At 38.9% G+C, this 13657-nt stretch overlaps 1 protein-coding gene across 9 annotated transcripts in view; it reads right to left on the reverse strand.

Moving 5' to 3' along the window:
- mark1 (MAP/microtubule affinity-regulating kinase 1) overlaps nt 1-10793 on the reverse strand; it is a 214747-nt gene extending 203954 nt beyond the window's left edge. Inside the window, exons 1-4 of one of the 9 annotated variants that reach the window (XM_043695775.1) lie at nt 9980-10772; nt 8606-8809; nt 7700-7753; nt 6327-6356 (exon numbers count right to left, since the gene is read on the reverse strand). In XM_043695775.1, the coding sequence (XP_043551710.1) occupies nt 6342-6356; nt 7700-7753; nt 8606-8809; nt 9980-10030 (324 nt within the window). In that variant the 5' untranslated portion in view covers nt 10031-10772 and the 3' untranslated portion in view covers nt 6327-6341. Of the gene's footprint in view, nt 1-6326; nt 6357-7699; nt 7754-8605; nt 8810-9979 lie in introns of those variants that run through there. The other 8 variants (XM_043695768.1, XM_043695766.1, XM_043695769.1 and 5 more) reach the window with 8 other exon arrangements.
- Nucleotides 10794-13657: the final 2864 nt, after the last annotated feature.

Genomic DNA, 13657 nt, shown 5'->3' on the forward strand with positions numbered 1-13657 from the left:
CAGGATATTCTTAAAGGCAGAGAGTGAGCAGCTAAAGGTTGTGATCCATGTTGGTAAAGATGTCACAGGGAGGAAGAGAGACAAGGTCTTGCAAAGGGAATTTAAGGAGTTTGGCAAAAACTTAAAAAGCAGGGCCTCACGTGTTGTAATCTTGGGATTACTTCCTGTGCCACGTGCGAGTAAGGCCAAAAGTAGGAGGATAATACAGTTGAAATGTGACAAAGAACTGGTGTCGGAGGAAGAGTTTAAAATACCTGATCTCTGGGGTCTCTTCCAGTGCAGGAGCGATCTGTGCAAGAAGGATGGGCTGCACCTAAACTGAAGGAGCACCAATATCCTTGCAGGGAGGTTTGCTGTACCACTCGGGAGGGTTTAAATTTGTGTTGCTGGTGGGTGGGAACCAGAGCAGCAGGTGGAGTGATTGAGAAGAAGGTAGAGGTTAAGTCAAGTCAGTCTATTACGAAGATTAGGCAGGACTAGGATAATGAACATGGCAGTCTGAAGCATATTTACTTTAATGCAACATATATAACAGAAAAGACAGATGAGCTTAGAACCTGAATGGAGCTATGATGTTGTAGCCATTACAGAAACTTGGTTGAGAAGAGGACAGGTCTGGCAGCCCAATATTCCAGGGTTTAGCTATTCCAGGTGAGCTATAAAGGGGTGTATGAGGGTGGGGAAGTTGCATTATTGATTAAGGAGCATGTCACAGCTGCACTAAGAGAGGACATCCTGCAGAGCTCATCCAGCGAGGTGACGTGTGTAGAACTTAGGAATGAGAAAGGTGCAATCACTATGATGTGGTTACACAATCAGCTTCCCAATAGCCAGCAAGAAGATAGAGGAACAGATAAGTAAGCACACCACAGAAAGTAACTGGAGAAATTAGATTGGAGGTGGCTGTTTGAAGGTAAATCCACATCTGACATGTGGGAGTCTTTTAAAGGCCAGCTGATCAGAGTTCAAACCAGTATGACCCTGTGGTGATGAAAGATAAGGATTGCAAGATTTGCAAACCCTGGATGACAAGAGATATTGAAAGTTTAGTCCAAAAGAAAAAAGGAAGCTTTTGTAATGTTTAGAAAACTGAAATCAGATAAGGTCTTTGAGGAACGTAAAGGAAGCAGGAAATAATTTATACAAGGAATTAGGAGGGCTGAAAGGAGCTATGAAAAATCCTTGGCAAGAAGGATAAAGGAGATAAAGGGGAGGTAGGTAAACAGTAGTTCTACTCATGGACAAAGGAGGCAGAATTTATGTAAGGAGTCAGAGGAAGTGGGTGAGGTTCATAATGAGTACTGTACGTTGATGATCACCAAAGAGAAGGACATGGACGATGCTATGATTTGGGAGGGGTATGCTGATATTCTAAGGCACATCAATATTACGCAGGAGGTGACATTGGATATCCTGAAAAACCTTAAGATAAGTAGGTCCCCAGGGCCAGTTGGGATCTATTCCAGGATACTCAGGGAGGCATGGCAGGAGATTGTTGAGACCTTGACAGAATCTCTGTATTTTCTTTGGCCACAGGCAAGATCCCAGAAGACTGAAGAACAGTCAGTATTATTCCTTTATTTAAGAAGGGCAATGGGGATAATCCAGGAAATTATAGGTCGGTGAGCCTTACATTAAATTTTAAATACTAGGAAGCACTGGTTTAAGGTGAGGGGAGCAAGTTGAAAGGAGATGCGTGAGGCCTTTTTTTATAACTCAGAGGGTGGTAGATGCCTGGAATGCACTACCAGAGAGGTGGCATAAGCATATGCGATAGCAATGTTTAGGCATGTGGTCAGACACATGAACAGGCAGGGAACAGAGGAATATGAACCACCTGCAAGCAGAGGGGATTAGTTTAGAATGGAATCATGGTTGGCCTACATGTAGTGGGCCAAAGGTCCTGTTCCTGTGCTGTACTGTTCGATGTTCTATCACAGCAAATTGGATGATTACGGTACATCAAATCTAGCAAGCTCAAATGAAACCATTCAATTGGATGGAAAACCAACGTTGAAAGCATCCTCAGGAACATCTACTTACTGTCTTTCGCAACGTTTACTTCATTTTAAACCTGTCTTGTTCACTACAATCTTCTTTTCACTTCCTCCCTCTCCCCTACAGCTCCCATTTGTCTTCCATTCATTTTTGCCAATTGTTTTTTTGGCTGGATTGAAACACAGCAACTCCCAAGTATCTCTATAATCATTAGGCCTTCTTTTACTGCCAACCCTATCATTAACAAAAAAACACTAACACTGAAAAAGCTGAACTGAAAAAAAAAATGCAGGCGATGTAGAAGAACTGACGAAAGACTGTAATTGGACTCAGAAAGCACCTCGTCAGGTGTGTCACTGATGCATGGAAGGGACTTAACTTGCAACTGCATTTCAGCAAATGCAGTTTCTGGTTTCTGATTGAAGGCCACTGCAGTCCACTTAATTGCTGCCCTCCAAGTAATTGATGAGATATCAAGGTATTGCAGATAGAAGCCCCACTGGAGAGAGCTGGGCTTTACAATGACAAGAAGAGGAAAAGCAAATAAAGCATCATAGGCATTGATATACAGCAGCACTGAAGAGAGACCTACATGTCAGTTGCCTCCCTGGCTCCTCAATTTAAAAGTTGTGTAAGGTAATGGCAAAGTTGCAACTCAGCAACAAAAGCAAACTTGTCACACTAATGCCAAAAGACCCGTGTTGAAATTAAAGCATCAAACTTTAGTAATCTCATGTGAAGAGGTACTGAAGCTGCAGGTGGAATGACTGACAGGATGGTGCATTTAGTACATTAGCCGACTGACATGGAGTAGGAATTTGAAATAAATATGTTTTTGACAATAAGTTGTGACACAGAGCAGAGTTGAATGCATCTGAGTGGGCATAACCATTCTCTACTGGTCAGAAAGATGAAGTACTCACAGGTTATGAAATTTAAAAAGCAAAAAAATGAAAATAAAATGATTTTAAAAAGGTTATGTTTTTACATGGCTAGTAGCACAACTCACTAACAAGTTCAGCAAACAATGCAGAAATGTCAGAAAAAAAGTCTTCCTAAAACAGTGCAGCACTTCTACTTGTTAAGATCAGTGTGGTGCTGAAAAAGCACAGCAGGTCTGGCAGCAACTGAGGACCAGGAAAATCAACATTTTGGGCGAAAGCATTCCTGATGAAGGGCTTTTGCCCAAAACATCGATTTTCCTGCTCCTCGGATGCTGCCTGACCTACTGAGCTTTTCCAGCACCACTCTGATCTAACTCTGGTTTCCAGCATCTGCAGTCCTCACTTTTATCTACTTCTACTTGTTAACTCAGGTGAAATATTGGATATCCTGTACAATTTAATGGACCACTATAGATTCACGCAGATGATAATATTATCTGTCTACTCCCCTTCAACAATTAGCCATAGCCAACAGGTGAGGGGAAGAGGAGATACAAAACAGGACATCGTGTGCCAATGTGTCTGGTGAAATTCCAAGTTAACACAAAGAAACAAAAGATAGCTACGTTACAGATCACATAAGCGGACTGACTGGGTAAGAATAATTAGAAATCAAGAACTGGTCATCAGTGGTCCCATATCCCAACTTTAACCAAAGCTGGAACTTAATGACTACTAAAGTGAATAAACAGTTCAGTAGAAAACATCTTGCTGCTGCATGGTTGAGTTTTTGCACCTATCCTCAAATTCAACACTGCTGTACAAAGGCATGATTGTTTATTTGATTCACTAATCCAAGTAAACTCATTAAAAATGCATTCTGTATGTCTTTAAGGTATTGGCTAGTGGATGGATTTCACCATTATATGTCTTGTATTGTGACTGACCGAATGCTTAAGACAACCTACATCTCAATAGTCATACAGCAATATTGCCTTCAAGAATGAAAATGGATTCACGTTGTGAGTTTTATAAATAACCAGAAAAATCATTTTTTCTTGCTGATGTGCTGTAAAATGAATGCTGCAGTATATTGGACAAAATAGGTTTCTTCCCCCCCCGCCTCTACCCCCTCCCGAAGAAGTTAATCACACTTACATTGAATAAATTTGGCAACAGAAATACAGATACGCTGTTGCTATTATTAAAATAGGTCTTTTACAGTTGAGAATTACACGCAAGAACAGTTTGAAAAAAATTATTATTCACAAGCTTTCTCAATGGAAAATGTCAGAAAAGAATTACTAACAATGTTTATTTTCCTAATCCGAGGCTGTGAATTTACAAACACCTGCAAACCTGAAAACATCCCTCATTAAATGGCAATTAAATTATGACTGGTCTCAAAATACACTTTAAATATTCCCTCAATTGGATGACTGAATGTTAAGTGACCAGCTAAATAACAGTTGTTTTCACAAGCCTAACTCGCTCTGTTAATTAGAAGAAAAATCACAAGACATAAGCAAGTTTTCAAACAGTGGGACAAAGATTTCTAAAAAAAACTAAGTTCATTACATTTTTTATTCCAAACCTTTGAACATAATCAAAAGCCTACTTAACAAAAAAGTTCTTGCTACTATCAATAGTCTTCTCTCACTGAAAGCACAGAGAAGTAACACTTGTACTTGTTTCACTACAAGTTTACTTGTTGTATTTTGCAGATCTGAAATGTTGCAACATTCTAAAGTATTGTTGCTTGCTTAATCACAGTCACCCGAGAATCACCAACTAGATGTACAATATTTACCACTATACCTATCAGCAAAAAAAAGCAAGTTTTCTTTTCCTCCTGAATACTCAGTTTGCTTTTTTTAAAAAGAAAATCACTAGACCACTAATAAGATTTTACCCAAATGTGACTGGGAAATCTGTTAACAATTTAGCATTAGAAGTAAAAAATAAGATACAAAAAAAAAGCAATAAGACACAAATTATTATGTTTAGGCCATATCAGAGCATAATTCTGAAGGTGTCCAAGCAATTCACTAGCTTAAAGATTCTTTTAATGTATCCTTTTTTATACAGTAAAGGAGCAATATAATTTTAGGAGGAGGACAGCTTCTTCACTTAGTTAGATGTAATTTTTAATTAAAGAGAATAGGTGAATCTTAGCAGTCATGATAATCTTCAGGTCATAAAATGGTATTCATTGACAGTGACTGGATCCTACATACTTGGAGGGGTGAGGGAATTCTGTGGAAAAACTCCTCAAACTCAGAATTTTAAAATTTCCTTTTTGGGCCATTAAAACAATAACAAAAACCATTAATTCATTTTATAATATTACACCCTCTTTGGGGAAAAAAAGCGCTAGAAATATAGAGTGTTCCACAGTGGTTTTTTTGGCTTTATGTCCCAACCCAGATAGTTCTTTCATTAAAAAAACGGTTCTTTCCACCCCACCCAAGGAAAGGTTTCCATCATCTTGTAAAAAAAAATCTTTGAGGTTAATGCGTGCTGATATGGAGGAACAAGCATAACTTGGCTACTTTAACTTAATATGTAAGTATCAATTTTGTGTCCTTCACTTATACAGTTTGAGTTGCATTCATTAGAATTTGTTCTTTTTGAAAACAAAAAACAAGCTCACCAGTGGAATATTCTGCCCGTTTTATGAACATGTGTCTCTCAATAGTTGTGAAATATCCAATTTGTTGCTGACAGCTGTTACATAATCAATCATTCTTCTGTACGAGGACCAATAATAATTCAAACATGAATTATTCTTTCATTGGACTGTGAAATGATCAGTCATACTCTCAGTGATAAAAGAACAACTGCAAGCTGTTCATATTTTACAACTGCAGGCCTGCAGTTTATTGTAAATTATCTTGTAAAATGAAAAATTTGAAAAGAAAAAAAAAAATCAGTGAACCATGCATTGCACGATTTATGACTTTAATATTTGACATGAAAGAAAGATATAAATAGCAATAAAAAGTAAAATGCTACTTTTAGGAAACATGTATGCCATATTTAAAAGTACAAAAAAAATTCAAAAAAGAAATTTAGATTCCTCAACTAAATCCCAAAAATCATAATCCAAATGGAGAGAGAGGAAAATAGACAACATCACATATGATTTTGCTGAGAATTATAAAATGACTCTGTATAAATAAATTGATCGACAAAAAGGGATTCACAGATATTATATTACAAAATGTTCTCATATACTGGTTTAAGCATTTGGTACAGCAACACTTATACACAAAATAACTGGTTAAGTCCAAAAAAGTAAACTGAATCTTTCTGTTATGATATTGTAAGCCTCTGAAGCTTCACTCACCTACCCTTTAACATGATGTGGCTGAGTATTTTTGTCCCTTCTTCCCCCTTCCTCTTCCTGTCAGGCTACACAAGAAGTCTTTGCAAGACCAGAATGGCAGATTCCACAGATCAGCAAAAAGAAAACTGTGCAAAGTACATCTCATGGTTTCAATCATTTTAAGTTTCATTCTTACAATACATATCAGACCCCTGAAAACATGATGCAATTTTGTTTCAAATAACTTCATTCCAAGACACAAAAACAAGCCACTTTGCCCATCTGGTTTATGGCTGTGTTTCTACTCCACATCAATCTCTTCCCACTCTTCTGAACTATGAAAAATTGAAACGAGAAAGGGTTTGCCCTCATGCTAGCTGCAATAATTTGAAAACTGACTCTCTTTAAATGAATCAAAATAGTAATGAATTGGGTAATGGGAGATTTGGTCTTCACATCTCTATTTGGTTATAGATTGCATCACTGACATATTACTGAAATAGTTTATGCTTCATTTAATTCTACATAATTATCCATAATAAAGTGCTTTAAACTATCTTTTATTGACAGATAGGTCACATATGTATTGTGTTAACATAAATCTTGTTAGTTTTTAATTATGTAATGGTGAAAATGTTGCTCTGATCCTTTCACAAAATGATTTACCAAAGATACCTTCATATTTTCCTCACCTTTTGAAGCTCAGCATAAGCAATGTTGGCTACAATTTCAATTTTTACAAAAGCACTAATGTCTACCTTCCATATATTATTCCCTTTTGCACAACCACAACCAAACTCAACTATTCAGCAATCCTCAACATAGACACAAAAAGAAGGAAAAGTGTTTCCATAATTTTTGAAACCGAATTGTTTTTCAACTTAAAATCAACAATTGTTTTCTTTCTGATCACTGAATTTTCTAGTTAGTTTTCAGAGCATTCTGTAATAAAAATGTGCTTTTGTTATGAACTTAGCATTTGCCTCACAACAAAGGACAGGAAAGAATTTGGTATAATATTCAGTGACTGAAATCATTAATGACTTGTGATTTTGTCTTCTGGCTTAAATTTTATAGTGATCACATTCACAAATATATTTTGTGTTTACAACAGCTAAAGGACAACAATAAATAGCATCTTCACAATCATCTAAAGTAGTACTGACTCACAGTCAAAAGGTTAATAGCCAATACAACTCTTGCGAAAAACACTAAATATGATGGGAGATGAAAAACAAATGAGAATATTCTCGGCACCCAGCCAGCTACTCTTCTTGCCTTGAAACACAAGATTTATACAGTATTACTGCTTCAGGCCTACGCTGCTTGGTTTACACATGAATGCCAAGCTCACAAAAGCGCAAATCCTTTTTTCACTAAACAGTAATATTTCTGTGCATACAAATAGAAAACAAGCTAACTTGCATTTTCTTCATTGTTTCAATTATAAAGCTGCAAAATGAGTTTGTAATTGGAGATAAAACTTTACCTTTTGTAGACTGGTAGGATTCAGCTGTGTTTTGTCAATTATTTTAACAGCAACCTGAAAATGATGTAAAGAGGAATCAGATTATTTATGAAAATATTTTCAATACTGAAATATTTTATTTCAAATGCACAATTTTATAACCAGATGTTCATAGGTATGAGACCCAAGATTGCCTGACATCCAAATCTGCTCCCTTCTTGTTCCGGCCAATGTCTTACTAAAGTATGCATTTTGTACACATAGGAGCCTGAGTGGGTGCAAGACCTGAAATCTATTTAGGTACAGAGTCTTAAATAAAACTAATAATGCCTCTTGAAATATCAGGTGTAAAACTTTCAAGAGAAATCATAAAAATTCTGTGCAGTAATGAAATGGCTCAGTTTTCAACAAAATTGCTATCGACAAAATCTAACAGAGAAATAAAGAGAATACTGATGATACAACACACACAACCTTGGGTTACAATTCAACTAACATAATTAAGAGTTACAACAGGATGTAAAGTGAAAAATTGGTTTTGATGGCATCACAGAACCAAAGCAAAAAACAGCTACATCCAGCAGTGTTAGACACACGAGAGAGAAAGAGCAGAATATTGGAATAGTTGCTGCACTGTCCTGCATATTCTACCTGTAGGCTACATGCCTGTTTTGTTCTGCGACAGCCAGCACAAAACAGAATGTGTGAACCAGCCATGAGTAGGTCAGCCTTCCAGGATAGTGGAAGGTGCATAGAAACAATAGTCCATGTGGAAATGAAATCAGAATTAAATAGGAATGTAAAAAAGAATAGAACATTTAAAACATATTTAAAAACAAAAATGAGTAAATAAAATTTCAATAGCAGTACCAATACAGCAGTGGTTGATAAAAATGCTTTTAATATGAAGAAAACAATAAAACTCACTTCTCTCCCAGTCAAAACATGTCGTGCTAATTTTACTTTTGCAAAGTTTCCTTTGCCTATAGTCTTCAGCAGCCTATAATTTCCAATGTGGGGTTGCTCTTCAGTCGTAGATGCCACTGAATTCCTGCATCGTGGTAAGTTTTGTCTGCTACTCGACTTGGAAGGCTGGATTTGTGAGTCACCATATCCATCAAGAGACGTGTGCTGCAGAAGTGGTCATGTACAATTTATATGGATTATTTCACAATAATTGATATCAGACTCTACATTTTTAGTCACATACAACAACTTAAAATTTACAATATTTAAAGCTTTAAATACTTTCCATAGGAATTCTTGGACAAGACAGAAGGCAAATAAGTGTGCTGTCTCTACTTGATTGTCTTCAGCCTTATTGGTCACCCACATCAAAGCACCCTGACTGAAAACTTCAAAATATAAAACCAGATTCCTTCTCAAATTAACACGTGCAAAACTAAAATTCCTTACAATGCCCCCAATAGTACCTGTCAATGTTCCTCTGAATAAAAAGAGGGGGCAGTTGAGAGGAAAAGCATCAGCATTGAGAAGGCTCAGGCTAGGAAGGGGGTAAAATATACACTGCAACTAAATAATCAGTCGTCATAGAAAGAAAATTTGCACTAGCAATATTTTGATTTTGATGTAAGTTGCCGGATGGTGTGGCTGACCTTTAACCCTGCCAATGAGACGTCAGTTTTCATATGCCTTGCATCAACACATTTTCCTCTTCCAGATATACGGGGAGTGAAAGAATTGTGAAGGAAACACGTATAATAAGGCAGATGATGGTTTTATGTGTTGACAATCCAAGGGAAAGGGAGAAAAACTCCCACAATAATTGATCAAACTGAAAAATACTGCGCCAGACGAAAAGTCTGCATTGAGCGACACTCAATAGGGACGGTGTTCTTTTGTGGTCCAGTAAACAACTCCTTGTCATTGAGCTGTTCCCTCCAGGCAAAGACAGCCTTAAATGGATATTCCCGAGCTGAAGGATATGGAGGAGGAGGAGGGGGGCAAAAAGCAGCAAACCAAAGGCAGAATTTTGAAATTAAGGCCGAAGGAAATAATCTGTCTTCAGAAAAGAATCCTTCCAGATTATACAGTGAGAGAGAGGGAGGCCTGTGTGATCGATGAAGCAGGCGAGTCAATGTCTCTGCTGCTTTCCAAGAGATTTCTTGTTTTTTTTTACAATAAAAAAATGCTGTAACCATCTCCCCGAGCACTCACACAGCCCTCCTTAACAAGAAACACACTCATTCTTTCAGCGAACGCCTTTTAAACCCCGCGTTCCCGACTAAAGCATTCACATAAAAGTAGCGAGAATAAAAAATGAAACATTGTCTCACTTACATTTTCTGTGTCGCGCTCATTCACTGTAGGCAATGGCGTTCTCGTCGACATTTTGGCTTCACACTCAGTACTTAGGCCGAATTATTTCCTCTCCAATTATTCCTATCCACTTCCACCTCTCTCTTTTGTTTTGTCCTTTTTCCCCCCTTCAACATAAAAGAAGTCTCCACCGGAGGAGGGAACGCTCGCCTACATGTTTGATAGGAAATCCTCCATTACTGACCGGGCATCTATTGGTTAGTCAGAAGGTGGGGAGGGGAGGAAGACTAGAGAGAGAGAGAGAGAGAGAAAATCAGTATGAATTGAAAGAGGACAGGCAGACAAGGGGAGAGAGAGAAAGAGAAAATGGGAGGGAAGGAAGTGAGGGAGGGGGGTAGAAAGCCGCCAGAGCTCAGGTGTAGTTGTCACTACAAGCAGTCAGGGACCGAGGGAGTTTGTGAGCATTTTGAGACAGTGCCCAAGATAGCGAGAGAGCGAACCCAGCGGCGGCCACTTCCAGCACTGAGTGATTGCAGTTATCCAGCAGACACACTCTCTTTCCTGGACTTTGAGCAAAAAGGGCTCCAAGAAGTATTTAATCTGCCATCCTCCAATACAAATCAATACTTCAGCAGAATGACATTGACATGATCTCTTGTATCATAGTCCTTCAGTGAATACCATTTTATGGCTGAATATTATTCTTTTTCATCCACCCATGCACAAAATGAAATGATTTTCTTTTTAAAAACAAAATTCGTATTCCTTGGAAGTTAAGGACAATTTATTCAGGCAATTTTATAACAAGGACAAAACAACTGGTGGGCGTAAAGCAACCATGGCAGATAATAATTCAGAAGCTTTTGTGATTACAGAACGGATTATATCCTTTCGCCTGGTGATTATGTGCACGAATTAATTCATGGAAATAATATCATATGGTCCCTCATCAGGTAATTGCCACCAAATTCCTTCTCACCTTCCAGTTGGATACAATGAAATCTGAACGACTTCAGTAAACTTCATTATGGCCAGCATGACTTCCAGTCACTATTGTGACTATAATCTTAATGATTGTAAACCAGCAATAACAAAGGCAAAACACTGCCGATGCTGAAGATCTAAAGTTAAAAACAAAAAAAACCTGGAAATACTTAGCAGTTGAGTCAGCATCTTTGAAAAGAGAAACAGAGGCTAGAATGGGACAGGCCTTGAATGATGAGCAGGTTAAGTAGATTGGCCATGCTAAATTGCCCCGTAGTGTCCAGGGATGTGCAGTCTAAATGGATTAGCCATGGTAAATATGGATTTACAGAGATTGGGTGGGATGCTGTTTAGAGGGTTGGTGCAGATCTGATGGGCCAAATGGCCTCCATCTGCACTGTAGGGATTTGATATTGCCTGTGGGCTGCAATGCGAAATCTGAGAATTGCAAGCAAAGTTCAGTAAATTCAGTTGCATTTTCCAACAGTGTTCTCTTGAAAGTGGTAAAAGTATATTAAGTTGTTATTACCCTCATTAACACCACACCTCATAAGACCATAAAATATAGGAGCAGAATTTGGCCCATCAAGTGTACCCCACCATTTAATCATGGCTGATATGTGTCTCGACCTTATTCTTCTGCCTTCTCCCTGTAACCCTTGATCCTCTTACCAATCAAGAACCTACCTATCTTAAATACACTCAATGACTCCAAAGCCTTCTGTGGCAATGAGTTCCACAGATTCACCACCCTGTGGCTGAAGAGATTCCTCCTCATCTCATTTCTCAAGGATTGTCCATTTACTATGAGACTGTGGCCTTGGGTCCTCAGCTCCCTAATAGTGGAAACATCTCTCTATTGAGGCCACTCAGTATTTTGTAAGTTCCACTGAGATCCCTCCCTCATCATTCTAAATGCCATTGAGTACAGACCTGGAGCCCTCAACTGCTCTCACATGACAAGCTCTTCATCCCCAGATCATTGTTGTAAACCTCCTCTGGACCCCCTCCAACACCAGCACATCCTTCCTTAGATACGTGGCCCAAAACTGCTCACAATGTTCCAGAAGAAGTCCAACCAGAACCTTACACAGCCCCAGCAGTACATTTTTACTCTTGTAATCTAAATTTCTTGAAATGAGTGCTAATATTGCATTTGCCTTCTCGACTGTCAAATAAACTTGAGTGTTAACCTTAAGAGAATCTTAAACTAGGACTCCTAAGTCCTTTTGCGTTTTAAATTTCCGAAGCCTTCCCCCCCATTTAGAAAATAGTCTACATCTCTACACTTCCTCCCAAAATGCATAACCCTACACTTTCCCACATCATATTTCATCTGCCACTTCTTTGCCCACTCTCCGAGCTTGTCCAAGTCCTTCTACAGCCTCCCCACTTACTCCACACTACCTGTCACTCAACTATTTTTGTGTCAGCTGCAAACTTAGCATCAGTGTCGTCCATTCAGATTATTAAGATATAAAGTGAATAGTTGTGGTCCCAACACTGAGCCCTGAAAACTCAGAAAATCCCGCCATTGCTGCTCCACCGTCTTCTCTGACAGGCTCCCCTTCCAATCAACTCTGGCCAGTCGTTCCCGCATGTCTTTGTAATTAACTTTACTCAATTCTAATATTGTTACATCTGATTCCAGCTTCTCGTTCTCAAACTACAGGGTGAACTCTATCACATTATGGCCTCTCCCTCCTGGGGGTTCCTTCACCATTAACTACCTAATCAGGTCTGCTTCATTACACATCACCAAATCCATAATTCCCTGTTTCATCGTGGGGTCCACCATAAACTGCTCCAAAAAAACCCCTAGATATTCCACAAATTCCTTTCGTTAGGATCCACTACCAACCTGATTTTACCAGTCCATCTGCATACAGGAGTTCCCCATGATTATTTAGCATTGTTTTGCTTACATGCCTTTCCTATTTCCTGATTTATTTTCTATTCCATATTCTAAGCTTAAAAATGTGTTGCTGGAAAAGTGCAGCAGGTCAGGCAGCGTCAAAGGAGAAGGAGAATCGACGTTTCGGGCATAAGCCCTTCTTCAGGAATCCCGAAACGTCGATTCTCCTTCTCCTTTGATGCTGCCTGACCTGCTGCACTTTTCCAGCAACACATAGAACATAGAACAATACAGCACAGAACAGGCCCTTCGGCCCATGATGTTGTGCCGAACATTTGTCCTAGCTTAAGCACCCATCCATGTACCTATCCAATTGCCACTTAAAGTTCGCCAATGATTCTGACTCTGCCACTCCCACAGGCAGCGCATTCCATGCCCCCACCACTCATTATTGGCCAGTTAACCTTCATATCTCATTTTTCCTCTGCGTATTTCCTTCTTAGTAATCCTCTGTTGCTCTTTAAAAGCTTCCCAGTCCTCAGTTTTCCTAATTATCTTTGCTATGTTCTCCCTTTTCTCTTTTAACTTTATATGTTTCTTAACTTCCCTCGTCAGCCACGGCCGCCCATGCCTCCTCCTGGGATCTTTCTTCCTTTTAGGAATGAACTGATCCTGCAACTTCTGCATTATACACAGAAATATCCGCCATTGTTCCTCCACGGTCATCCCTGCTAAGGTATTGCACAATTGAACTTTGGCCAGCTCCTCCCTCATAGCTCCATAATTCCCTTTATTCAACAGAAATGCTGTCACTTCCGACTGTACCCTCTCCCTCTCAAATTGCAGATAGAAGCTTATTG

Source organism: Chiloscyllium plagiosum, chromosome 9, assembly GCF_004010195.1.
Source record: "Chiloscyllium plagiosum isolate BGI_BamShark_2017 chromosome 9, ASM401019v2, whole genome shotgun sequence".
Lineage (NCBI taxonomy): Eukaryota > Metazoa > Chordata > Chondrichthyes > Orectolobiformes > Hemiscylliidae > Chiloscyllium > Chiloscyllium plagiosum.